The 24,248-nt window shown below is 43.8% G+C and overlaps 1 protein-coding gene across 5 annotated transcripts in view; it reads left to right on the top strand.

The window, feature by feature from the left end:
- The window catches only part of SYNJ2 (synaptojanin 2), a 106,478-nt gene extending 91,330 nt beyond the window's left edge, over positions 1-15,148 (top strand). For 3 of the 5 annotated variants that reach the window (XM_040448769.1, XM_040448768.1, XM_040448773.1), the window contains 9 exons: positions 256-474; positions 588-666; positions 1,233-1,401; positions 1,840-2,013; positions 4,713-4,847; positions 6,298-6,410; positions 7,488-7,596; positions 9,275-9,426; positions 11,187-15,148. In XM_040448769.1, coding sequence (XP_040304703.1) covers positions 256-474; positions 588-666; positions 1,233-1,401; positions 1,840-2,013; positions 4,713-4,847; positions 6,298-6,410; positions 7,488-7,596; positions 9,275-9,426; positions 11,187-11,924 — 1,888 coding nt within the window. In that variant the 3' untranslated portion in view covers positions 11,925-15,148. Of the gene's footprint in view, positions 1-255; positions 475-587; positions 667-1,232; positions 1,402-1,839; positions 2,014-4,712; positions 4,848-6,297; positions 6,411-7,487; positions 7,597-9,274; positions 9,427-9,840; positions 9,992-11,186 lie in introns of all 5 variants that reach the window. The other 2 variants (XM_040448772.1, XM_040448770.1) reach the window with 2 other exon arrangements.
- The last annotated feature ends 9,100 nt before the right edge of the window (positions 15,149-24,248 follow it).

Below are 24,248 nucleotides of genomic sequence, written 5' to 3'. Positions count from 1 at the left end.
GGCAGTACTGGTGAAAACCACGTAAAAAATCTTTGCTAGCGGCTGGCGCTGTTTTCTCTAAATCGCCCGTAGATAAAAATGCCAAGACAATGCTAGGATTGGGCAGAGATAGAGTCTGAAACCCTAGGACAGCACAGTGCTGTGCTGGGGCCACACTCACAGGGTGTCGATGTTCCCTGTTGACAGTGGAGCTGTGGGGGTGGGAGCTGCTCAGCTCGCTAACCGGTACCTATCTTCCCTTCACGTCTAACGCAGACCCGTGCTGGCGATCGTGGAGGTGGAAGTGCAAGAAGTCGATGTGGGTGCTCGGGAGAGGGTGTTCCAGGAAGTGTCCTCTTTCCAGGGCCCCCTGGATGCTACCGTCATAGTCAACCTTCAGTCACCAACCGTAGAAGAGAAAAACGAGTTTCCTGAGGATGTGCGCACAGAACTCATGCAGACATTGGGCAATTATGGGACCATTGTTCTTGTCCGGTAAGTACTGCCCTGGCTGGCACGGGGTCCCACGTGCACGTCACGTACATGCCAGCCCCGTTGAGCTGCCGCGTTGCACTTGGCATTGACTTGGCTCAACTCATTTATTCCAGGGTCAACCAAGGGCAGATGCTGGTGACTTTTGCAGACAGTCACTCAGCTCTCAGCGTCCTGGACGTGGACGGTATGAAGGTGAGTCGTGCGTGGTCAGCTGTGCCACGGGGGCTGCTTACTCCCCAGGGTTTTCTTGTGCTTTTGCATGGCCATGGCATCTCCTCACCGTGTCTCTAGATGTGGGCGCTGCATGAGCTAGTACTCTTCCTTCCAGTATCTATTTCTGGTGAGGGATCTGATGTCCATCCCTGGCCACTTGCAGAATTTGGGAGAAAGAGCAAGTTCTCGAGCACGGATCCCGCTGAGTCACCGGGTCTGTCTTGGCTCACACCTGCACATGGGAGCGCGTTGCAATCCTTCTCCCCGCGTATTTCGGAATATGCCGCGTACAGGTGGTTTCCATTTTGGTAATATCCTGGTTCGACGTTCACATGGAATGAAAAGCCAAAGATGATAATTCCACTTTTATTTAGACCATATGTGAGCTGTGCTGATCTTCCCTGAGGTCTAGACCCTCGATTTTTCTTGGTAAAACAGGAAGGTCGGCCTGCTTCTGATGCCCGAGTTTGAGCAAGGAAAAGTTTGAAAGGAAAGAGAGTTCTGACGTCTCCGTTTACTCTCGGCTGGTCGCCCTGTCCTCACAGGTGAAGGGCAGAGCAGTGAAGATCAGACCAAAGACCAAGGACTGGCTGAAGGGTTGGCAGGAGGAGATCATCCGAAAGCGGGATAGCATGGCCTCCGTGTCTCCAACCGCCAATTCCTGTTTGCTGGAGGAGAACTTTGACTTCACAAGCTTGGACTATGAGTCAGAGGGTGAGTATAGTCCCTACAAGACTTCTTTGGTGACTGTGGCGAGGTGGGCAGGCCAGATGTTCCGGCAGCCAGCATGAGATTTTCAAGACCCCCTTCTAACGCCCTGTCCGTAAAGGTTACCGAGGGTCCTTGAAGTGCAAGCGTGCTCGCCCACGTGGCAAGCTGGGCAGTGTGCGTGTCTAGGGGTGATGCGGGAACTGGTAGCTGAGACCCGCGGCCATCCCGAATTACACTGAAAACAGTGGCTTTGAGGCTGTCAGTGCTGTGGCCTCGATCCCGTGTCCCGGTGTGAATGGAATCGGGGTCCCATACCTGCTGACCCGGGCCTGGGGCAGGCGTCCTGATGCTGAGCCACAAGCCCAGATGTTGAAACAGACCCACTGCCGAGAGACTGTGCCAGTCACCCTAATTGTGTGCTGTGACGTTTCCTTCCCCAAGGGGACATTCTCGAAGATGACGAAGACTACTTGGTGGATGAGCTAAGTCAGCCTGTGGTCTCAGACGGTGAGACGGCAGGGGACTACCTTTCCGAAGCCCCCAGCTGCACAGCAGCGGTGCCTGCTGACACGTCACCTGCACTCACTAAAAAGACGCGGCACCCGACCTACAAAGGTAGCTTGGCCCTGGCATTGAGTTCGTTCTTTCCCTCAGCAGCAGGGCATTGAATGATGCCACCAGTCAAGTGCCCACACCCACGAAAGGGCTAAAACAAACAAACAGGTCATAGCAAGTGGTGGAAACTGGGCCCTGGGCCTGTATCCAGCTACCACCACACTGATTTTCTCTAGTGCTTTTTATTTTATTTTATTTTATTTTATTTATTTAATTTTAATTTTAATTTTATTTATTTTTTTACAACTGGTACCCTTATAACACACCAGATTCATGTTAATTCCCGTTTCCTCTGTATGTTTAAATGGCCACAGCTCTAAACTGGTTTTACACTTGTAATTTCGTTTCTCCTCTCCAAAACTTTCCTGTTTCAATCCCGTAAGAGACATAGGCATTTCTTTTTACTGAGGTATAATTGACCGCAAAGAAAGTATAGTTGACAGATGACGTTATATTCGTTTCGGGCGAACAACATGGTGACTCAGTAATTCCGTACATTCTGCAATGGTTGCCACAGTGAGTGCAGTTACCGTCTGTCACTGTGTGTTAAAGCAATGTTATTGACTATATTCCCTATGCTATACTTCTCATCTCTGTGACTGACTTATTTTATAAGCGGAAGTTTGTACCTCTTAATCCCCTTCACCTATTTCGCCCGTTCCCCACCCCCCACCCCCACCGCCGAGTCAATCACTGGTTTTGTAGATGTATGAGTCAGTTTCTGGGGGGTTTTCTTTTGCTGTTGTTTGTCTGTTTTGTCTTTTAGATTCCACATATAAGTGAAATCATATGGTATTTGTCTTTCTATGTGTGATTTATTTCACTTAGCGAGATGCTCTCTAGGTCCGTACGGTATCTAGGTCCTGAGTGCTGGTGTATGGTTACACTTATATAATATGTTATTGCACACTAACACGATAATTAGCATCATTCTGTCATTTTAGACTGAAGCAGAGAGGGACTGGAAGTCCTCCAGATTGAACTGCAAAGCCCTAGGTTATATAGTGTAATGGCCCTTTTGAGTAAGTTTAAAAACCCTCTGGTGTTACGTGAGCTGGGAAGTAGGGTAGTTCATGCTCCAGCCTCAGACTGTCAGGAGTATCACCCACGGCCACAAGTGCCTTCTAGCTGTGGGTCACTGTACCTCCCGCACTGGAGGACCACTGTGCCCAGCGGGTCCAGGACCCTAGCAGGTGTCAGGCCCCTGTAAGCTGGGACTGAGAATACAGAACGGGGTGAAAGTGAATTGAGATGCCTCCCAGGGAAGATAATTTGCCAAGAGAGGTGCAGACACCCCAAAGCCCCTTTGATTGGACAGTAGCCCCAAAGTTGGTTAGTAGCCTGCCTGCATTGAACCATCAGAAGCTTTTAAACTTCCAGGCTGCTGAGCCCCATGAAGGAGCTGTGGATTTGGCAGGGGTGGGCTGGGACCCTGGAGATCTGGCTCCCTGGGTGACTGAGCACACAGCTGGGTTTGGGGTCTGCTGCCCAATATGGAGGCAGCAGACTTTGTCCATGCATCGAGGTGGTTCTATGCACCCCACATCCGGAGGGCTCCTGCCCTGGAGCCAAAGTGGCTGAAGGGATGTGCTCTTCAGACAGGAAATGGTCCCTTTCTCCAGGGGTGGGCGTCATTTAGGAAGCCTCCCAAGGGGAGGGCATGTATGAGCATAAAGGCCTCTTTGAATGAAAAATTAGCAGAGCAGGGGAGCCTGGGAGGCTCAGTCAGTTAAGCGTCCAACTTCAGCTCAGGTCGTGATTCCACAGTTCGTGAATTCAAGCCTCGCGTTGGGCTCTGTGCTGAGAGCTCAGAGCCTGGAGCCTCCTTTGGATGTTGTGTCTCCCTCTCTCTCGGCCCCTCTCCTGCTCATGCTCTGTCTCTGTCTCTCAAAAATAAATAAGCATTTAAAAAATTAAAAAAAAAATTAGAGCAGCATGGCGCCTTGTGGGCATCGAGAGGGCCTGTCCTCAACGCTGTGGGTGATCAGGCATTCCCATTAGAAGGAGAAACCCTGCTTCTCCCCAGCACCAACCTCAAACAGCCATGAGTTTGAGCTGTTGGAAATGTGAGGGGTGGAATGTCTAGGCCAAAATGAAGTTAACTGGGCTGTGTTGTAGTGTGGGAAAAAAGATCTGAAAGTGTCCTGAACTTATGTTAATAAATATATATGTAATAAAACCAAAGCAGTCACCTCCTCACGCCCCTCCTAGTCTTCAAAGGTTATTTGCAGGACAAGCCAGGAGGGTGAACACCTGTGAGGTAGCTGGCGGTGGGCTATGGGACTTGGAACATGATGGGTGAGCAGGGATTCTCCGTACGAGGAGCTTGTCACAGGATGGCAGAGAGCGTGGTCAGCTTCCCAAAGAGCTGTCCTGTGTTCGAGTGAGGAATTAAAACCGAGGGGCTCTGGTCTTCCGATGGTCTCCTCTAGTCTGTGTGAGAGCCTCCTTTGTTTTTTCAGAAGGAAACACACCTACACTTGGAAATATTTCCGTGTCCCTCACGTCTGGACGAGAAGTCTTGTCCACGGTTCCTATCTCATGTTCCACGCAGGCATTGGGTGGCCCTCCCTCCCCTGCCCCTCGCGCCAGCAGAGAGGGGTCCCCTGTCCTCGGGAGGCCCTCCTGCACAATCAGCTCGGCACAGACCCGAGTCTGAGCCCCGACTCCCCTCACCCGCATTCCGCCGTGTCCTCCAGATGATGCTGACCTGGCAGAGCTCACGCAGGAGCTGGAAGCAGTCGGGGATTTCCGCCACCGTTCTCCAAGCAGGTCTCTGTCGGTTCCCACTAGGCCTCGGCCACCTCACCCACCGCAGAGACCCCCCCCTCCAAGTAAGACTTTGCTGCTTTCGGCTTACACCGTGCCTGCTGGGAATAACCGCCTGTGGCCTGCTACTCAGCACCTCCCTCTGAGTCCGCTGCTGCCTCACCCGGGTCCCCAGCGCCTTCCCCGCCTCAGGCTCCTTTCTGTCTTGGTGTCAGAGATGGTCGTGTTTCTCGTGGGAAACTATGTGAATCTTTGACAAAGCTGTTCACTCTCCTGTAGCTGCGGTTCGCTTTAAGGCGCTTTCTGTTTGAGACAGTAGAGAATGGAAAGTTGAGGCGACTGCTGAGTGAGGACCTTCCAGCACCTTCCTCCCCACTCCTGCAGAAGCGGCCTTCTGTCCGTGCCTGCTGCCCGCCCTCTCCCTGCTTCCCAGGGTTCCAGTAAGCCCAGACGCCCAACACTCCAGGCGACCTCAGGGCCGCCTCAAACCGGGCGTCCTGTCTTCTGCAGGCCCAGGCCTGTGGCCTCCAGCATCCGGCCACCTGAGGACAGGCCCTTCCCCGTGAGCCCCAGGAAAGTGCACCTCTTCCTGCTCCCCAGAACCAGTGCTTGGCCCTCAAGCTTTTCCTCAACAACCTGCAAAGATATTTGTGGTGTGCTTTTGAGCACCTTCTGTTTTACCTCTACTGTTTACTTCTCTCCTCACCCCAAACGTGTCGCAGTCAGACGCGGGGATTTTCCTCAGGCTTTACTTTCCATTTAGGTTTACCTTGGCTTACGTCACAAGAGTGATGGATGGTGAGCCAGAAGCACATGACTTCTTATGTGTATTCTTTGCTTTTCTAACACTCAGAGAATAAAATACTACATAAATAAAATTTAGGTCATATTGTGGAAATTTTACCAAAATAGATAAATACAGAACTTCTAAAAATTCACTTGGCTGTCTACAGATAACAGATGTTAATCACAACGTTTCCAGCCTTTTTCTAAATATATGTATCTATACCTACATACAGTTATTTATTTTTTTACAAAATTGGCGGCCATTTTTTTGTCTTTCGTCTAATGTCTGTGTCATTGAACATTCTAAAACATGATTTCTGAATGACCATAAGTGTAATTTAATGCATTTATTCCTCTGCTTTGGTTTTTTGTTTTTGGTTTTTAGATTTTTGTCCACAAACCACTTTTAAAACTGAGTCCTAATAACTGCAGTGTGTTTTAAACCACTTAAAAATGAATTGGCTTTTATATCAGATTTGAATACCCCCCCCCGCGCCAGGATGTTAGATTAAAATTTGTGTTCAAATAATATTTCTCCAGAGAATAGTCACAAACTGCTTGAGAATCCAAGGAGAAAGTTAGTATCGACTCTGCGAATGCCCACCAGCCCCCCGGGCTCGGACCCTACGAACCTGTGTGGTTGGCCTGGCTCCCAGCTCGCTGGGACATGGCTCCAAAGCAGCCAGTGACCTCACTGAGATGGGGGCTCTGCCTGGTTGGTTTTCACAGCTGGTTTAATGGTGAAAAAGTCGGCTTCGGACGTGTCCATCTCCTCTGGCACCCACGGGCAGTACTCGATTTTGCAGACGGCAAAACTTCTGCCAGGAGCGCCCCAGCACGCAGTGAGTTCTTTCAGGTTCTGCTCAAAGCAAAGTGGGCCAGTGTTCCAAACCCCAAGGGTCTGCCCCGTGGCTCACCTCCAGCCCCTGAGATCAGGCAGGATCACCTCTTCAGTGAATATACAGACTAGTATCTCTTTACCCTCTGCCTGACAGCTCTTTCCCAAACCCATAGTTTAGGTCTTTTATAGGGTTTTCATGTGGTTGTAAGAGGGCTAGAGAGAAAATCACGTTTGACGAAAAAAAAATCCCACGTGTCCCTGTGTGGTGGGACTGTTCCCAGACCCCTCTGCTTCTCTCCCTTCCGAGGCTTGACTTGGACCTTGGTGTGCGTAGACAAGTGCTTGATAGAAGGCAAAATAGGAGAAATTCTGATCAGTTGTCTGGAGAGAAGAGGTAATGGGGCCTCAATTTCGCGGTAAGGGAATGCTAGTGATAACAACAGGGAGGATTGTAGAGGTGGAAAGTTCCAGAAGATGGCAGTGAGCTGTGTAGGAAGAGAGTAGGTGGAGGTCAGAGGAATAGAGCACGGGAGGTGAAGCCGGGGTGCTGGGTGGAGGCAGGCTGTGCCAGGAGGGTGCGGCGGCTGGGCCAGATGTCCCGTGTGACCGCAGGGGAGGGAACGAACAGCCAGGCCTCAGCAGTTGATGGTAGTGAAGGCAGGCCGTCAGTGGCAACCCAGAGGTTTGGGTGAAGAGGCAGAAAGGGCACTTTTGAGAAAACGTGGAAGGTGTGTCAAGAATTGTGCTGAGCTGCCGAAAAAGTGGCCTCTGATGATGCTTTCTGGCTTTTACCTGGTTAGCAAAGCAGACGGTGGTTTAGCCGCATTGCCAAGACCTGTAACCATCCGGTTGGGGACAGGAGGTCAGGTCTCAGTATTACTGCAGTCGTCTCAGACTACTCCGGGGGGACAGAGGCTTGAGGGATGCGGTCTGGATCGGAGTTTGCGTCTTAACCACCATCTGACGGAGCCCCTCGCATCACACGCTTGTGAACAGATCAGCAGGCAGGGATCAGACCAGGTGAGTCTGTTTGCCTGCCTGTGTTAACATTGCTTTTCTTCTTGACTCTGTCCTGAAGCCCAAAGCCAGGATGGGGATAAGTAAACCCTACAATGTCAAGCAGATCAAAACTACCAATGCCCAGGAGGCAGAAGCAGCCATCCGATGTCTCCTGGAAGCGAGAGGGGGTGAGTGGTCCGCTGGGGTTCTGCTTCTGGTCTTTTCTTTGCCTCTTCCTACTAGAAGGGACCTAGAAGAGAAAGTAACTTCCTTCTTTCTGGAGGCAGTATTAAACGGAAACACCCTTTAGCAACATTTGACAAAACTGAACTGCTAAATTTTATTATCCATTTAAAATTACGTATTTATTTATTTGGTTTATTATTTATTTGGTTTCGGCTCAGGTCATGATCCCAGGGTCATGGGATCGGGCCCATGTCAGGCTCTGCACTGAGCATGGAGGCTGCTTGGGATTCTCTCTGTCTCCTTCTGCCCTCTCCCCTGCTGGTGTTTTCTCTCCCTCTCAAGTAACAATAATAATAATAAATAATTGTACAGATGTAACCAACCACCCACATGACCATCAACTGATGAGTGGGTAAGATGTAGTGTAACCATATAGTGGAATATGATTCAGCCTTAAAAAGCACTCATACAGGGGCGCCTGGGTGGCTCAGTCAGTTGGGTGGCCGACCGGCTCAGGTCATGATCTTGCAGTCTGCGGGTTCGAGCCCCGCATCGGGCTCCATGCTGACAGCTTGGAGCCTGGAGTCTGCTTCGAATTCTGTGTCTCCCTCTCTCTCTGCTCCTTCCCCATTCGCACTCTCTCTCTTTCTTTCAAAAATGAATAAATGTTAAAAAAAATTGTAGAAAAAAGCACTCATATATATGCTTTATCATGGGTACATCTTAACGATATTATGCTGAGGGAAAGAAGCTAAACACAAAAGGCTTTATATTGTATGATTCCATTTATACAAAGTGTCCAGAATAGGCAAATCTACTCAGACAGAAACATACTAGTTGTTTCCAGGGGCTGGGAGGGGAGAATGGGGGGGGGGGCAACTGCTAATGGGGACAGGGTTCCTTTTTGCGGTAATGAGAATGTTCTGGAAAGATAGTGGTGGTAGTTGTACAATTCTAGGAATATACTTAAAAAACCACTAAACTGTGTTCTTAAAAAGGGTGAATTTCATGGCACGTGAATTATATCTCAGTAAAGCTACTTTTTTTAATGTTTTTTTGTTTGTTTGTTTGTTTGTTTGTTTTGTTTTGAGAGAGAGGAAGGGGCAGAGAGAGAGGGAGACAGAGGATCCGAAGTAGGCTCTGTGCTGAGAGCAGAGCCCAGTGCAGGGCTCGAACCCACGAACTGTGAGATCATGACTTGTGCTGAAGTTGGATGCTTAACTGACTGAGCCACCTGGGCCCCCCAATAAAGCTTTTTAAAGAAGTTTTTTATGAATGTGGTGGTTAGGAGAGGTTTGAGGTTCGAAATCTACCTAGGATCCCAACTTGACATTTCCTTCGTTGTGGGCCCTGCAGAGATTTTGAGAAGTTTCAGATTACCTCCCCTGAGAGAAACACACGTACACATAAAACTTTGTGTATAATGCCTGGGCCTCACTGATCCCCCCCGTGAAGACCAATCCGTGTCGAGAAGGTGAACATGAGAAGCTGGAGGCTAAACCTAGCTGGTTGGTCCTGACATCCCCCCAAAGATTTTCCTGTGGTTGTTTTTAGAACAAAAAGGAAACACATCACCTGAGTAAATTAGCATTTGCGTGTAGCAGACCGTCTGGCTATTAAATCATGCCGCGCACTGCCCTGTCCTGCCCACGTCACCATCCATACGACCGTATGTTTCAGGCATCCCAGGAGAAGCCATAAATGCCACAGCCCTGAGGAACCAAGGGACTTCCAAACCAGAGCCCCCAGTAGCGGTGGCCCCGCTCCTGCCCCGTCGGCCTGCACCCAGGGTTCCTGCCATCAAGAAGCCAACCTTGAGGAGGACCGGAAAGGTAAGAACCCGGAGCGAAGTCCCTTACTCCCGAGTAGCTCCAGCGTCTGCTTAGAGGATTCCCAGACACGGCCCCGTCCGTGAGAAACTGCTTGGCCGTCGCTTCCTCCTTCATATCCCCGCCGCGTCGTTGGCTCTAGCCGAGCAGAAAAGCCAGGAATCTGTCACTGCCATGGAGCAGCTTGGAGGTGTCGTGCTTCCCAAACGTTCCGTCTGAGCCCCCAGATGGAGCCGCCATGGGATGCGCTTCTCCCAGTGCTCCTGTGTTTCCCGCTCGTGTATATCTGGTCACACCGTACACACTTGATTTGTGCCAGAAAACCGACAGGGGGTTCCTGGATTAGCGGTGTCGACGAGCTCGTGGGCGGCTCGGACGCTGGGGCTTCGACGGCTTCTCTTGCCACTTTTCTTGCAGATTGTTTTTTGCTCTCGCTCTCAAGCTTCTCAGCCTCGCTTGCTGCTTCAAAGACATGAGTTTGTCAGGACAGTCGCAGCCCAAAGACTGGCACCTGTAGAGACATCTGGATCTTCCGTTTGATCCCACCGTTCTAGTAACGGGACCCTCGGTAATCCCTTGGCTGGTCATTACAGGGTGACCGCTGCTTTTCCACCTGTGGAAAGTGTGCGCTGTGGCTTTGACACTTGCTCTGTGTGTCCAGCATCCATCTGCCTCTCCATCTGCGAGTCACACGTGTCCATCTGCCGGGCCTCCTTAGGGAGCAGACCTCTTTCCTCCTCCTCCTTTCCCCTGTCCCTGTTCTGTCTTGTCTCTGGGAAGCCAGGACAGAAATGGATTCATTTTCTCAGGCCACTGCACAGGGCTTACAGTAAAAGGCTGGTGGAGAAGGGGTGGTTTTTGCAGTTTGTCTTCTAGAGAGCCAGAGGACGTGCTGATACTGACGGTACAAACGGCCCCCGCAGTACGGAAGCTTCCTTTGGCTGCGTGCAGTTCTGCGATCGTTTTGAATTGGGGCCAAGGAAGCGACACTCCCGTGCAAAAATTTCCATCATCCATATTTAAAAATCAAAGGCTTGGGGCGCCTGGGTGGTTCAGTCGGTTAAGCATCTGACTTCGGCTCAGGTCATGATCTCGCAGTCCGTGGGTTCGAGCCCCGTGTCAGGCTCTGTGATTACTACTCAGAGCCTGGAGCCTGCTTCAGATTCTGTGTCTCCCTCTCTCTCTGACCCTCCCCCGTTCATGCTCTGTCTCTCTCTGTCGCAAAAATAAATAAACGTTAAAAAAAAAATTTAAAAATCAAAGGCTTAAGGAGCAAGCCAATCCATTAGCCTTTCGGTGAGCTGCACACTGTAAGGGAGGTTCCTTCAGCCTAGCATGGTACACACTGAATTTTCAAAGCCGTGGCCTCAGAAAAGATCCGGGCTTTCTTTTGGTTTTTGGTTTTTTGTTTTTTTTTTTTTTGGAGGTTTGCTTTTAACCAAGGAAGAGCATAACCCCGTTTCTAAGGTAACAGGAAAAAAAAAAACCCAAAAAACTTATGTCAAAATAGTCACCGTGTGGCCCTGGTGTTAAAGCTTCCACTCCTGTTTTGTTGGACCTCCTGGTACTTCATACATGTTTCTCCTGTGCCATTTTGTATCTGGTTACATTTGCGCATCCCGGACATTCTCAAATCTTGAATTTGCTGGAATGTCATCTCGGCCCCATCCCTGCTCCCCTGCAGACAGCGTCTGGGTGCTGATGCCTGCTCCCCCAGTGCTGGCCTCTTACTGACTTACACTCTCTGTCCTGCCTTTTCTCAGCCTGAGTCACCGGAAGAACAGTGTGGGCAACAGTCTGTCCATTTCACAATCGGGCCCCCAGAGACCAGCCTTGAAACCCCTCCTGTAGCAGCCGTCCCTCCTGTTCCCAAACCGAGAACACTTCAGCCCAGGAAGGGGACTGACAGGAAGGCAAGTGGGGGGAAGCCGGTGCCCAACGACGCCCCTCCTGCGGCCGGAGCCACCCCGCCACCCCCTCTGGAGGTGCTGCCCCCCGTGCCGCAGGCGCCCCCGAGGAGGAAGAAGTCCGCCCCCGCAGCCTTCCACCTGCAGGTGCTGCAGAGCAACAGCCAGCTTCTCCAGAGCCTCACCTGTAGCAGCAGTGACTGTCCCCCCGCGCCCCGGCCTGACCAGGGCGTGCTCTTTCCACAACCGGCTCATCCTGGCCCCTTGTCTGCTGCTGGTGCCCAAGCGGATGGTACCAAGGAGACACAGCCAGAGGCGGCCTCCCTTCTTGGTGATTACCAGGATCCTTTCTGGAACCTTCTCCACGACACTCACCTGTTGAAGAATGCCTGGCTTTCCAAGAACTCTGACCCACTGGACCCCGGGACTGGGAGCCTTGGAAGAGCACACACAGCCTCGCTGCAAATCAGCGCCTCAGCGGCCGACAACCTGCCACCGGAGCACGGGCCGAACGACTTGGGTCACTGGATGACAATCAGTGACAAGGACAAGAGGACCGTGCTGCAGGTGTTTGACCCGCTGGCAGAAACATGAGCAGGAGGCATGGACCACGGCTCTTTCCGAGAACGTGTGCCTTCTTCCCTCTGGCATCTCTTTCCAGGGCACAGCCCCACACCTTGGCCTCACCCTCCCGGGTCAAAAGAGACCTCTATTTAAAGGCACACTGAAAACACAGTTGTCCTGTCACTCTTGTGTCTCTTATTCAATAAGATAATTATTCAGCCACCAAGATACGTTTTATTCCAGACGTGTGCATTTTAGTTTCCTAGAATCTGGATAGATTCAGCGTGTAGACTTGAGGAAAGAGAATCTGGCTGATAATGTCCAACAGTCTCTCTCTCATTGGATTTTAAATGGTTTTTCAATTTATGTGTGTATGTGGGTTTTTTAAATTTTTGTTTGTATCTTACAGATATTGGGAATAACTTTACGGTGAACCACCTGAAGGTTGATCCATAAAACTAAAAGGTGTCTGGGACCATTAAGAGCTATATACCTGGCCTGCTGATACGAGGTTACAAAAAATAGTAATGGTAATGGAAGCCCCCAGTAGATCAACCAAATGAGTATACATTCCTGTGAGCCCTTGTGTTTACTTATATACGTGTAAACTGACCCTGATCACGTGAGAAATGGTGTCCCACACGGTTTTGGGTCTGGGGCCTGAAGTATATCCCATTTGCTGAACCTCAGCTGAAGCCGGCTGCAGACTCCTTCCCGCATCATGTCTTGGATAGTGCCTGCCCCATAAAGCGCTACAGTCTTGAGCCCACATGTACTAAACTGGTTTTTATACACTGACTCTTCCCTACGAGAGAAAACCTCGCGGCCTCTTTCTCCTCTTACATTCCATACCAAGTAAAAGCACAAACCGTGAAAACCCATACCGGCACATGACATTGGTCCTCATTGTTGTATTATGAAGAATATTTATTTTAGCCTGTGCCTCCCTCTATAAGAAACCCCAGGGCAGCATTTTTGGGTTTGCTTATCTATCTGTTTATTAGGCCTATTGTTTTTGTCTATACATTTTTCTATACATTTGCAACACCACTTCTTGCCCTAGTCCATCATTTAGAAAGGTATCACCTAAATATTAGTTTACATTTTAAGAATAAGGTTATAAGGTGTAGCATCCGTTTGGAGAGGATACCGTATTTTCGGTAACAAGAAATTCACTGGTGAAATCTTACTGTGCCACGTACCATATTTAGGAGTTTTTAAGGCCCTGGAGTCCTGCGGCAGTGGTTCTGTGTTATCCCTAAGTGACCGGAGAATTCCTGCACTAAATGCTAATGGTCAGGATGGTGATAATCACCCTGCCCGGGGGGTAACCACTCTGTGTTTACCTCTAGGGTTTCAGAATTATTTCTCATTGCCACTACCGGGATACCCTGCAGGTTATTTAAATTTGGCGCTCAAAACAAAAAGAAAACCACCACATTCATCGCATTTCATCTGAAAACCGATTAGAGAAAAAGGTATTAGTGACCCACAGAGATAAACTGAGAGTATATGTGATGGACCAGTGGTAAAAGATGATGTTTCTGGCCTTAGCTGACGAGGACGTTTTCTGTAGTAAGTACTTCATATCCCGTTACGTCTCGTAAACACAAGTAAACAACATCATTCTTGAAGAGTTAGGGGGAGAAGGAACACAAGATCGGTAAGCGTCCCGGAGAAGTGAAATGATTTGCCGGGATCCACTTTGCTACTGAGGGTACGATTGGGAACGGAATCAAAGATTTCTTAATTCGAATGTTCTTTCCTCTGTCACCTCTTTTTCCCATCAAAAAGGAGGTGAATTTGAAAGCGGGTATGTGTATCACAGCAGTGACTTGCAGTGATGGAAATAGGCCTAATTTTAAGGTTTCTTCTTCTAGATGCAAGTAGCCATAAGTGGGACAGAGAACAGAATTTTAATTAAGAAAGGTGCTCATCACACAGGTGGCTCATAAGAGTCTGACATTAAGTATTAACACAGAATTATGTTGACCTCAGGAGGCAGGTCACAAGAAAAATTATCAGTAGTTTAACATAAAGAATTGAACAAACATTATGTGATAAGAGGTGTTCAAATTTGGTGAACAACATAGACTGAATTTTGAGGTGATCGTACAGGTAAGGTTCACACACCAATGTTCTCTTTAAAAAAAGGACAATTGGAATTGCCTTATTTATTTTTTAAATCAGTGCTTTGATAGTTTGTAGGTTCCCTAGGTTCACAGCAGAGTTGGTTGAATAATCTGGACAATGAGCAGCTGCCATCCTGGGGATTTCATCCTGTGGGTTTTTTATTTTTCGTCTTTCTCTGCTCCCATACAGGCCGTGCAGTTTCTTTCATTACTACTCTGTAAGACGGTCCAGTTCACTGCAGAGGATTTGAAGCACAGAACTTTATAATTCCATATTGTCTCTGTGACCCCAACATTATATTCCCTTTTCCAATGTAATTTTCTCCAACATCTTGCCTAATTTTAAAGTTTGTTCCAGTAAATGACTGAAATTAGGACATCTGCCCAAGCAATTCCTGTAAAAGTTTAAAGTTGTTGAAATTCAAGATACAGTAAAATTTTCCTGATACGTAGAAGTACAAACAAAGCAATGCATTAAAACATTCACTTTGTAATGAAGCAATTCTCTCAGAAAGCTGCAAAAATTATTTATTGGGTGACTAGTGATTAATAAAAACCCTGTAATGTTTATTTGAAGTGGTAATTTGTACTGCAATTGTAAAAATGCCTATTAAATATTTTGTTTTGTTTTTTAATTTGGCTTGTTTCTTTGCAGGTGTGGAGAGAACTATGGGATATTTTCTTTGGCTAGCCTTCTATTCTGGATGAAATGTGATTACTGGTTATTCTTCTGAGTTTGGGTCTTGGTGCCTTTTTCAACCATCACATTACGTTGAAAAAAACCTCAAATTCATAATATGGTTAAGAATTTATGATTTGAATGTTGCCAGCAGGGACCACTGCAATAATATATGTAATAACCTCATGCTACATTATCTATAAGACTTGAGAGATACAAGAATTCTCTTCTTATAGGATTTCATAACAGCTTCCAAAACCTTAGACTGCTAGGTTGATGTGAGTACATTATTGTGTGGAAGCAGGAAAAAGGGAGCAAACTATGTTCTGTCCAGGTTTGTTCTTAGCTAATTACCACACTAAATATAAATGTTTTCAGATGATTGTCGTGAACAGAAAAATACTGACCATCTCAAAATAGTAAAGTTGGCTAGTCTCTCCTGACCAGTAAATTCGATATTGAATTCACTTAATCTGAACGCACAGCTCTGTGACTTGGATGGGCAGTAAGGAAACAGCTGGTTACAATGCCTGCCTTTTCCAAGGTGGTAGAAGAGAGATTTGAAACTCACTGTCATATAGGGCAATCTGTTTATGCCTGTATAATAACCTCTATCTCAGTGAGGTAGGAGAGTACAAATGATAGAAATAATTAATTGTGAACAGAGGTCAAGGAATATTTGAGAGGAGAGGATTAGGAATTTGACAAATAGCAAAGTGGGTCTATGTACATGGAAAAGATGTTAGCTGATGGGAAAGCATTTCAGTGGACCGTAAATGACTGTTTAGGATATTATTCTATGTATAATAGAAGTAGTGGGCAGCAGAACTACCTACATAAATCTGTGTGTTAGAGTGTTAGGATTGCAGGGTTTGTCTAGGCTAATACCAAGTCTTCAAAGCATCTTGGAATGTAGTTTATAAATGGAGTGATGTAGAGGGCCAACATCACCTTGCTGAGAGATAGTTATACTGCATATACCATTTATTAAGTAACAAACCATTCCCCTTATTTCCTTTAATTAGGTTTCTCAAGGTTATTCAATTTTTTTTTTAACATTTATTTATTTTTGAGAGACAGAGCACGAGCAGGGGAGGGGCGGAGAGAGGGAGACAAAGAATCGAAGCAGGCTCCAGGCTCTAGCTGTCAGCACAGAGCCCGACGTGGGGCTCGAACTCACGAACCATGAGATCATGACCTGAGCTGAAGTCAGACACTTAACCGACTGAGCCACCCAGGCGCCCCTCAAGGTTATTCAATTTTACTGACATTTTCAAATAACATTGGGATTTATGCAGCCTATTTCATTTTTTTCTGTTGGTTTTTTAAAACATTTTTCATTAACTTCAACTTATCTTTAATTTGCCTCTTTAATTTTGTGTTTTCCTATTTTTTCCTTTTCTTAATTTCTTAATTAGAAGCACTAGATTTCATTATCTTTAGTCTTTCTCACTTAATAGTAAAGACATTTAAACTTCTGTATTTTCCTGATTATAGCTTTAACTGCACCCTATGCATTTTGGCATGAAATTGATGTTTGCCTTTTCATTACTTTCTAGTTTAATTTGCTTTTATTTACTCTTTCATCCAAGGGAGACTACTTTTCCAGTAGTTAAGGGTTTGTTTGGCATTTAAAAATTGTTTACTCCAAATTTTTTGGATTGTGACCTGAGATTATGCCCTACCTAGATAAACCTCTACTTTTTAAAATTTATTGAGGTTTGCTCTATGGTCAAGTGCAGTATTAGTTTTTGAAGTGTGTTCATCAAGGTAGAATAAAAAATTTTTTAGTAGTAGGATACAAAATGTGTGTGTGTGTGTGTGTGTGTGTGTGTGTGTGTGTGTATTGACTGCATCATTCTTGGTAAACTCTCATGAAATTCTAACAATTTACTGTATTTCAGTATACCTAACACACCACCCATATACCATACTATACCATACCATTATAAGATATACCATATATATACTATTATTCTTAAGGTGCTATGGGCTGAATGTTTGTGTCCCCCCAAAATTCATATGTTGAAATAAATCTTAACCCCCAAAGATGATGGAATTAGGAGGTGGGATCTTTGAGAGGTGCTTAGGTCATGAGGGTGGAAACTTCACAAATGAGATTAGAGTTTGTTTTTTTAAGTTTATTTTGTAAGAGAAAGAATGAGCAGGAAAGGGGCAGAGAGAGAATTCTATATCCTGACATGGGGCTCGATCTCAGGAACTGTGAGATCAGGAACCTGAGCAGAAATCAAGAGTCAGACGCTTAACTGACTGAGCCACCCAGGCTCCCTGGGATTAGAGTTCTTATAAAAGAGACCTCACTGAGACTTCTCACCTTCTCCACATGTGAGGACATAGCAAGAAGTGCCAGCTATGAGCTGGAAAAGGTGTTTTACCAGAATATGCCCATGTTGGTGCCATGATCGTGGACATCCAGCTTCCAGAACTGTGAGAATAGATGTTTGTTGTTTATAAGCCATCCAGCCTCTGGTGTTTTGCTATAGCAACCCGAACAGATAAGAGGCTTCCGACTTAATTACAACTGTTCATCTATTGTGAGATGCAGCCCAATTACAGATGTTAAAATAATTTTTAATGTGTCATAAAATTGATAAAATATGGTCTCTGTAGATTCTTTTGGATTTTCTATGTAGATAAGCTTATCACCTGCAAACACGTTTTGTTTCTTGCTTTCCTGTCCCTGTACCTTTTTATGCCTTTTTCTTGCCTTATAGAGCTGGCTAGAACATTTAGCACAATGTTACATAAAATTGTTGATAACAAACATTCTCCTCAAAAGGAAAGTGTTAATATTTTTGCTATTAAGTATGATGTCTCTTGCTTTTTGTTCTTTAGACACCCTTTTTATTAGGTTAAGGAAATTCCCTTCATGGATTGCTAAATGTATCTTTTTCATGAATAGTTGAATTTTATCAGACTTTTTTTTTTGTATGTATTGAGGATTAATTTTTCCCCTTTTTGTTGGTTAATACGGTGAATTACTCTGATCAATTTTCACTGCTAAACAAGTTTACATTCTTGATATAAATCCAACTTGGACAGATTATATTATCTTTTAAACTATTACTAGATTTAGGTTGTCAGTATTTTTAAGACTTTTACAAGTATGTTCATAATTGAGATTCTCTTGTACTGTCCTTGGTATCAACGTTTCACTAACCTCCCAAGTTGGGGGGGGGGGGGTCTGCTCTTTTCTATTAACTGGAAGGATTCAATATTGGAATTATTTTCTCCTTAGATTTTTGGTAGAGTTCACCAGTAAAGTCAACCAAGTCTGTAGTTTCTTTGGGAGAAGATTTTTTTTAAGTCACTGATTCTGTTTCTGTAATACTCATAGGACTACTAGTCTCTACTTCACGAGCAAGTTCTCTACATCATGGACCAGTTGGGTAAGCTGTATTTTTCTAGGAATTTTTTATTTCATCTAAAATTTAATATTACTGACCTAAAAGTATTTATAATATCTTTTAATGTTTACATTATAGTGATAACTCCTTTTGGTTCCTAATACTGATAAATTGTGCCTTTTTCTCTTAAGTGGTCTCACTAGAGGTTTGTCAATTTTATTAGCCTTTTCAAAGAATCAACTTCTAGTTTTGTTGAGACTCTGTTTTATGTTTGTTTTCTACTTAACTAATTTGTGTTATTTTTAAATTCTTTATTTTATTTTATTTTATTTTATTTTATTTTATTTTATTTTATTTTGGTGTTCATTTTTCTAATTTCTTGAGACCAGTGCTTAGCCCATTCAACCATTTGGTCAAATTTGAAAAGAATGTATATTCTCCATCCCTTAGGTACAGTACTCTAAATATTTCAGTGGGTCAAGTCTGGAAAGCATGTAGTTCTAATCTTATATTCTCCCCCTCTTTTTTTTTGGCCTGCTTGTTCTATCACTTCCAAGAACCATCTAATAAAATCTCCCATGGTGTCTATTTCTTCCTTTGGTTTTCTCCATTTTTGCATTATATAATTTTAGACCATATATTCACATTTATATATACAATTAAAATTTGCTATTTTCCTAGTGAATTTATCTTTTTTCGTTATGAAATGACCCTCTTTTTCTCTAATAATTCTTGCCCTACAGTGTGTTTTATCTGATATAGCTACACCATCTTGCTTTTGGCATTTGCATGACCTGTCTTTTTCCATCTTTTAAAATTCGGACCTCTCTGTGCCCTCAGGCTTCAGATGGGTCTATTATAAATGGCATATAATTGAATGTGATTTTCTTATCTAGCCTGATATATTTATCTTTTAACTGGGATATTTAGTCCATTTACATTCAATGTAATAATTGCTATATTTGGGGTTAAATATTACCATGTTGTCTATACTTTCTCTATGTACTACCTGTTCTTTGTTTCTTTTCCCCTCCTTCAATGCCTTCTTTTGGATTTTTATCATTCCTCTTTTTCTCTTAATTTATAAGTCATTGTACCATTTTTGTTGGTTACATTTTTATTGGTTATCTTAGAAATTACAACATGTGCCATTAAATTCTCCAAGTTTAATGTTAACTTTTAGTCTACCTTCCTCTTGAATTGGACAGTGACCTTGGAACACTATAACCCCATATATGCCACCCCAAATATAGTTGCTGTATATATATTTTTAAATAGTACATATTTTAATACCCACTCATGTCATTGTTCTTGTTTTGTACAATCCATTTTTATTTAGTTTATCCAGATAGTTGCCTCTTGTTTCACACTACATTTTTTCTTAAATCTCAGCACCCCTGGCTAGATCATTTATTTACCTTCTATCTGAAGTGCATCTTTTCACATTTCCATTACTGAAAGTCTATTGGTGGTAAACTGTTTTAATTTATATAAAATATCTATCTCATCTTAATATTTTTAATGTCTTATCATTTTTACTGAAAGTATAAATCTAGAGTTTTCCTTCAGCATACTGGAGATCCCATTGCAATGTCTTCTGGCTTCCATCAACTGGTGACTTCTCAACAGCAGCATTCTTAAGTGTTGTTCCTTTAAACTTTTTTGCTCTTGTCTTGGCTTTTCTGCAGTTTCACTATGTTGTGTATAGATGTGGCATTATTTGCTCTCCTTTGGATGTGTTGAACTTCTTTGGCCTGTGGTTTGGTGTCAGTTCTGGAAACTTTTCAACCATTATCTCTTCAAATACTACCTCTGGACATTCTTTTTCTCCTTTCTTTCTGATACCCTAATGAAATATATAATGGAATTTGTTATCTTTTTACTTGCTTATATCCTTAGTCTTTCTTCTGTATTTTCCATCTTTTTGTCTCTGCTGAACTCTGAATAATTTTTCTTACCTCTCTTCCAGTTCACTAATTTTCTTTTTTTTTTTTAATTTTTTTTAACGTTTTTATTTATTTTTGAGAAAGACACAGAGCATGAACGGGGGAGGGGCAGAGAGAGAGAGGGAGACACAGAATCGGAAGCAGGCTCCAGGCTCTGAGCCATCAGCCCAGAGCCCGACGCGGGGCTCGAACTCACGGACCGCGAGATCGTGACCTGAGCTGAAGTCACACGCTTAACTGACTGAGCCACCCAGGCACCCCTCACTAATTTTCTTTAGTTGTATCTAATGTAATTTCAGCCTTCTTTTCTAGAAGCTATTTTTGGTACTTTGTAAAATCTAAGTAACTACATAGTTTCCTTTTTTTTTTTTTTAATTAAGTTTATTTTGAGAGAGAGAGTGTGTGTGCAAGTAGGGAAGGGGCACAGAGAGAGGGAAAGAGAGAATCCCAAGCAGGGATGGATGTCACAAACCATGAGATCATGACCTGAGCTGAAATCAAGAGCTGGATGCTTAACTGACTGAGCCATTCAGGCACCCCTTGTTTCCTGTTTCTAGAGAAATTTCAACCTTGTATGCTTGAAAAAATAATAATAAGCATAGGTATTTTTATCATCTACATCTGATAGTTCTCAGAACTTTTTGAGGAGAGGGATTTTGCTATTTGTTCCCATTTGTGTTATCTCCTTGTATGCCAGTTATCTTTGTTTATTGATTATGCCATTTGGAAAAGTATTTGTGGGAATAACTTAAGGGCTGGTATGAATGTATCTTCCTCCTTTCTCGGATGTCTGGGGACACTACCAGTATGGGATCTTCTGATTCAAATTATAGTTTGCGATTCCCTGGACCACTCAAGAGTCACGAACACAGGATGTTTACTTCCAGGTCATCCTTATTTTATATCTATAGCCCTTTGCAGTCCCAGCTTAATGAATGTGTGGAGTTATCAGATCCCTTGGCCAACCCTGTCCTTTGACTTCTGTCCCCTTCACCATGGAAATTAGCCAAAAATCACAGCTCAATCTCTGTTGTTTCTTTTGGCTCTGCAAATGACCTCAAAGTGGGGCCTTGCACAAAGATGCCCAGCTAAGGAGGGTAAGTGGGATCAGAAATATAACCCCTGTTCTATGTCACAAAGCCATGTGCTGGAGGAAGAAGGACCTTTTAAAACTTATCACAGGGGACATTTTTTGTAAATACCTGAGCAGAGGGACTACCGGACATGTCAGTGGCATCCTTGCCTCAAGCAAAAGTAGTTCCAACTGTTGGTTTCCTCTCCGGTTTCTTGCCTTATCCTCTATTTTGTCAATAGTTTTTGTGTTAGCACTTTGATCAGTTGAAAAACATTTCATCCAGATTTATTGGTTGTCCTCACTGGGACTTAGTTCCAAATTATCTAGCCTGCTATTACTGAAAGCAGAAGTTTATAGTTAATTTTTAAGATTCCTTTTCCACTGGTATTTCAACTTATCTTTGTTCTTCTAAGATATACTCTAGCTTATGTATGTTGCAATAACTTGACTAATCACAGTGGCTATGATTTGAATTTTTGACTTCTACAGAGCCTCCTTTTTAGAATAAAATGTGTATCAAATTAACAACTCATAAAAACTTATTCTAGAAAAATATGAAAAGCTAAAAATTCACCCCAAATTGACCAAGAAATAATTATTAACGTTATTATCCTAGAAAATTATCTGTTTGTAAGGTACAGTAACATAATAAACTCAATTCACCAGAAGTGAACCTAAGAGGATCAAACTACAAGAACTGATTAACAATATTCTCTGAGTTCCTTAGGCTTCAGCACATTGTTCCGTTGCTTTTGTAGCCATTTCAAGGGCAATTTAGCAGAGTACGCAATTCTTGCTTTCCAAAGTTACTCTTTTCTAACACAAGTTTTTTGCTTATTTTTAGGATTTTTGTTTGCATCCTAAAATGCAGTATTTTGGGGGTGCCTGGGTGGCTCAGTTGGTTAAGCATCCAACAGCTCAGGTCATGATCTCATGGTTCGTGAGTTCGAGCCCTGTGTTGGGCTCTGTGCTGACAGCTCAGAGCCTGGAGCCTGCTTCGGATTCTGTGTGTCCCTCTCTCTCTGCCCCTCTCCCACTCATGCTCTGTCGCCCTCTCTCTCTCTGTCTCAAAAATAAACATTAAAAAAATTTTTTAAATAAATAAAGTGCTGTATTTTCATCCTTTGTTTCTCTGTAAGCCTGGATTTAGTCAATAAGCAAATTTGTCAGAAGAGGCACATGGGTCCCTATTGCCTTGAGTTTATGTTGGCAATGTAAGTCTTTTGCCTTTATAACTGAACAACTTTTAATCTATTACCTTCTAATTATTTTATCTTCTTTCTGTGTCTACTGTGGTTCTGCATCCATGGAGCCATCAATGTGTTAAGAGGATTTTCATCCTTGTCTGTATTTTTTTTTACATGGTCTCTATTTTATTCTATAATTGTGCTGATTTGGTTTCCATTTTGTTCCTCTCTCTCTGCCTTTTTCCCTATATGTCACTTTTTGCTGTTATTCAGGGACTATGTTTCCTTTTAGAACTGAACCTTCAGACATCTATATGTACTTGAGTGGTTTTTGTTTGTTTTTTGCTTTATTGTTTCTGTCATGTAATTTCTTTTCATCTTGCTTGTGCGTAATAAACTTCATCTAGATCCATGTGACCTAAATGGAGGATGAACTGTCCTGCTAACTCTCCCTCCTTATCTGAGGCTCCTTTTTGGCCATTCATGTTTGACATTACCACTCATTCTTCCTTTATCTGAAGGTAGGAAGGGGCAAATTTGCCCCTCCAGCATAGCTGTGGTGAGTCCTATGCTGTCTTTGTTAGAAGCTCTGGCCTTTTGTGCATCTTTTGGAGGTTTGTAACTATGCTAGGGTCCGCTTCACTTAGAATGATAACATCTTATTTCATGAGGGCTTTAAAAAACAAAGCCTTGCTGTTTCAATTTTTGAGTATTTTAACATTTTCAATGATAGATGAGGTTTCCAACCTCAAGGCTTTTTCCTTAACTTTGCTCAGCACTATGTTCCCCCCCCTCTTTTCCCACAAAATACAGAACTATCATCAAAATTCTCAAGATTGTTTTGATTAACCTTGCCTAATATTACTTATTTTTCTTAACCACCAGTTTTCAAAGTTAATGGCATGAGCTTTTAGTCCTTTCATTTATCATTTGCTGCTGAATTATTTTTTCCTACTTTTCCTCTTTTTTCCTATTTTTTCTCCTTTTAATTAGGTATTGAGGAGAAAAATTCTAAATTGTAAGATCAGCTTCCAAGTCCTAGACTATTTGCTCTTGTGACTTTGTCAGTTTATAAAATGAATGATGTGAAATGTTTTATGAAGATATTGAAACAAACATGCATAGATTTTAAAATCAAAACTGGAGGGGCGCCTGGTGGCTCAGTCAGCTGAGTGTCTGATTCTTGATTTTGGCTCAGGTCATGATCCCAACATTGTGGGATCACGCCCTACATCGAGCTCTGTACTGAGTGCTGAGCATGGAGCCTGCTTGAGATTCTCTCTCTCCCCTTCTGCCCTTCTCCTTTACTTGCACTCTCGCGCGCTCTCTCTAAAATAAAGATAAAAACTGGGTTTAACTTTCACTCTCGATAGTGTTGACACTTTGTACCAGTTTTACGATTTTTTCCTAGTATGGCTAATAAAGCTATTTTGTATATATAAAACACACCCAAAAGTGATACACCCAAAAGTCTAGTTACCATACATCACCCTACCGTCAACCCCTTTCATCCACCCACCCCTCAACACACCTCCCCTCTGGAGACTGCCAACTATTCCCTGTATCTGAGTTTGTTTTGTTTTAATTTCACGTATGAGTAAAATCAAAAGGTATTTTTCTTCTTCTGACTTATTTCATGTAGTATAATATGCTCTAGGTCCATCTGTGTTGCCAATAAAATTTCGTTCTTTTTATGGTCGAGTAGTATTCCAACATGTGCATGTGTACGTCTTTATCTATTCATCTGTCAATGGACATTGGTTGCTTCCCATACATTGGCTATTGTAAGTAATGCTGTAATGAACATAGGGGTGCATATATCTTTTTGAATTAGAGTTGTCTCATTTTTCAGATAAATACGCAGTAGTGGAACAGCTGGATCATATGTTAAAATTAGTATTTTTTAAAAAAGTTTAATGTCTATTTATATTTGAGAAATAGATAAAGTGTGTATGCATGAGCTGGGG

Source organism: Herpailurus yagouaroundi, unplaced genomic scaffold (assembly GCF_014898765.1).
Source record: "Herpailurus yagouaroundi ecotype Mexico unplaced genomic scaffold, PumYag 198, whole genome shotgun sequence".
Taxonomy (NCBI): domain Eukaryota; kingdom Metazoa; phylum Chordata; class Mammalia; order Carnivora; family Felidae; genus Herpailurus; species Herpailurus yagouaroundi.
The sequence above is the reverse complement of the archived record's forward strand: the minus strand, read 5'-3'. Positions and strand labels throughout refer to the sequence as shown.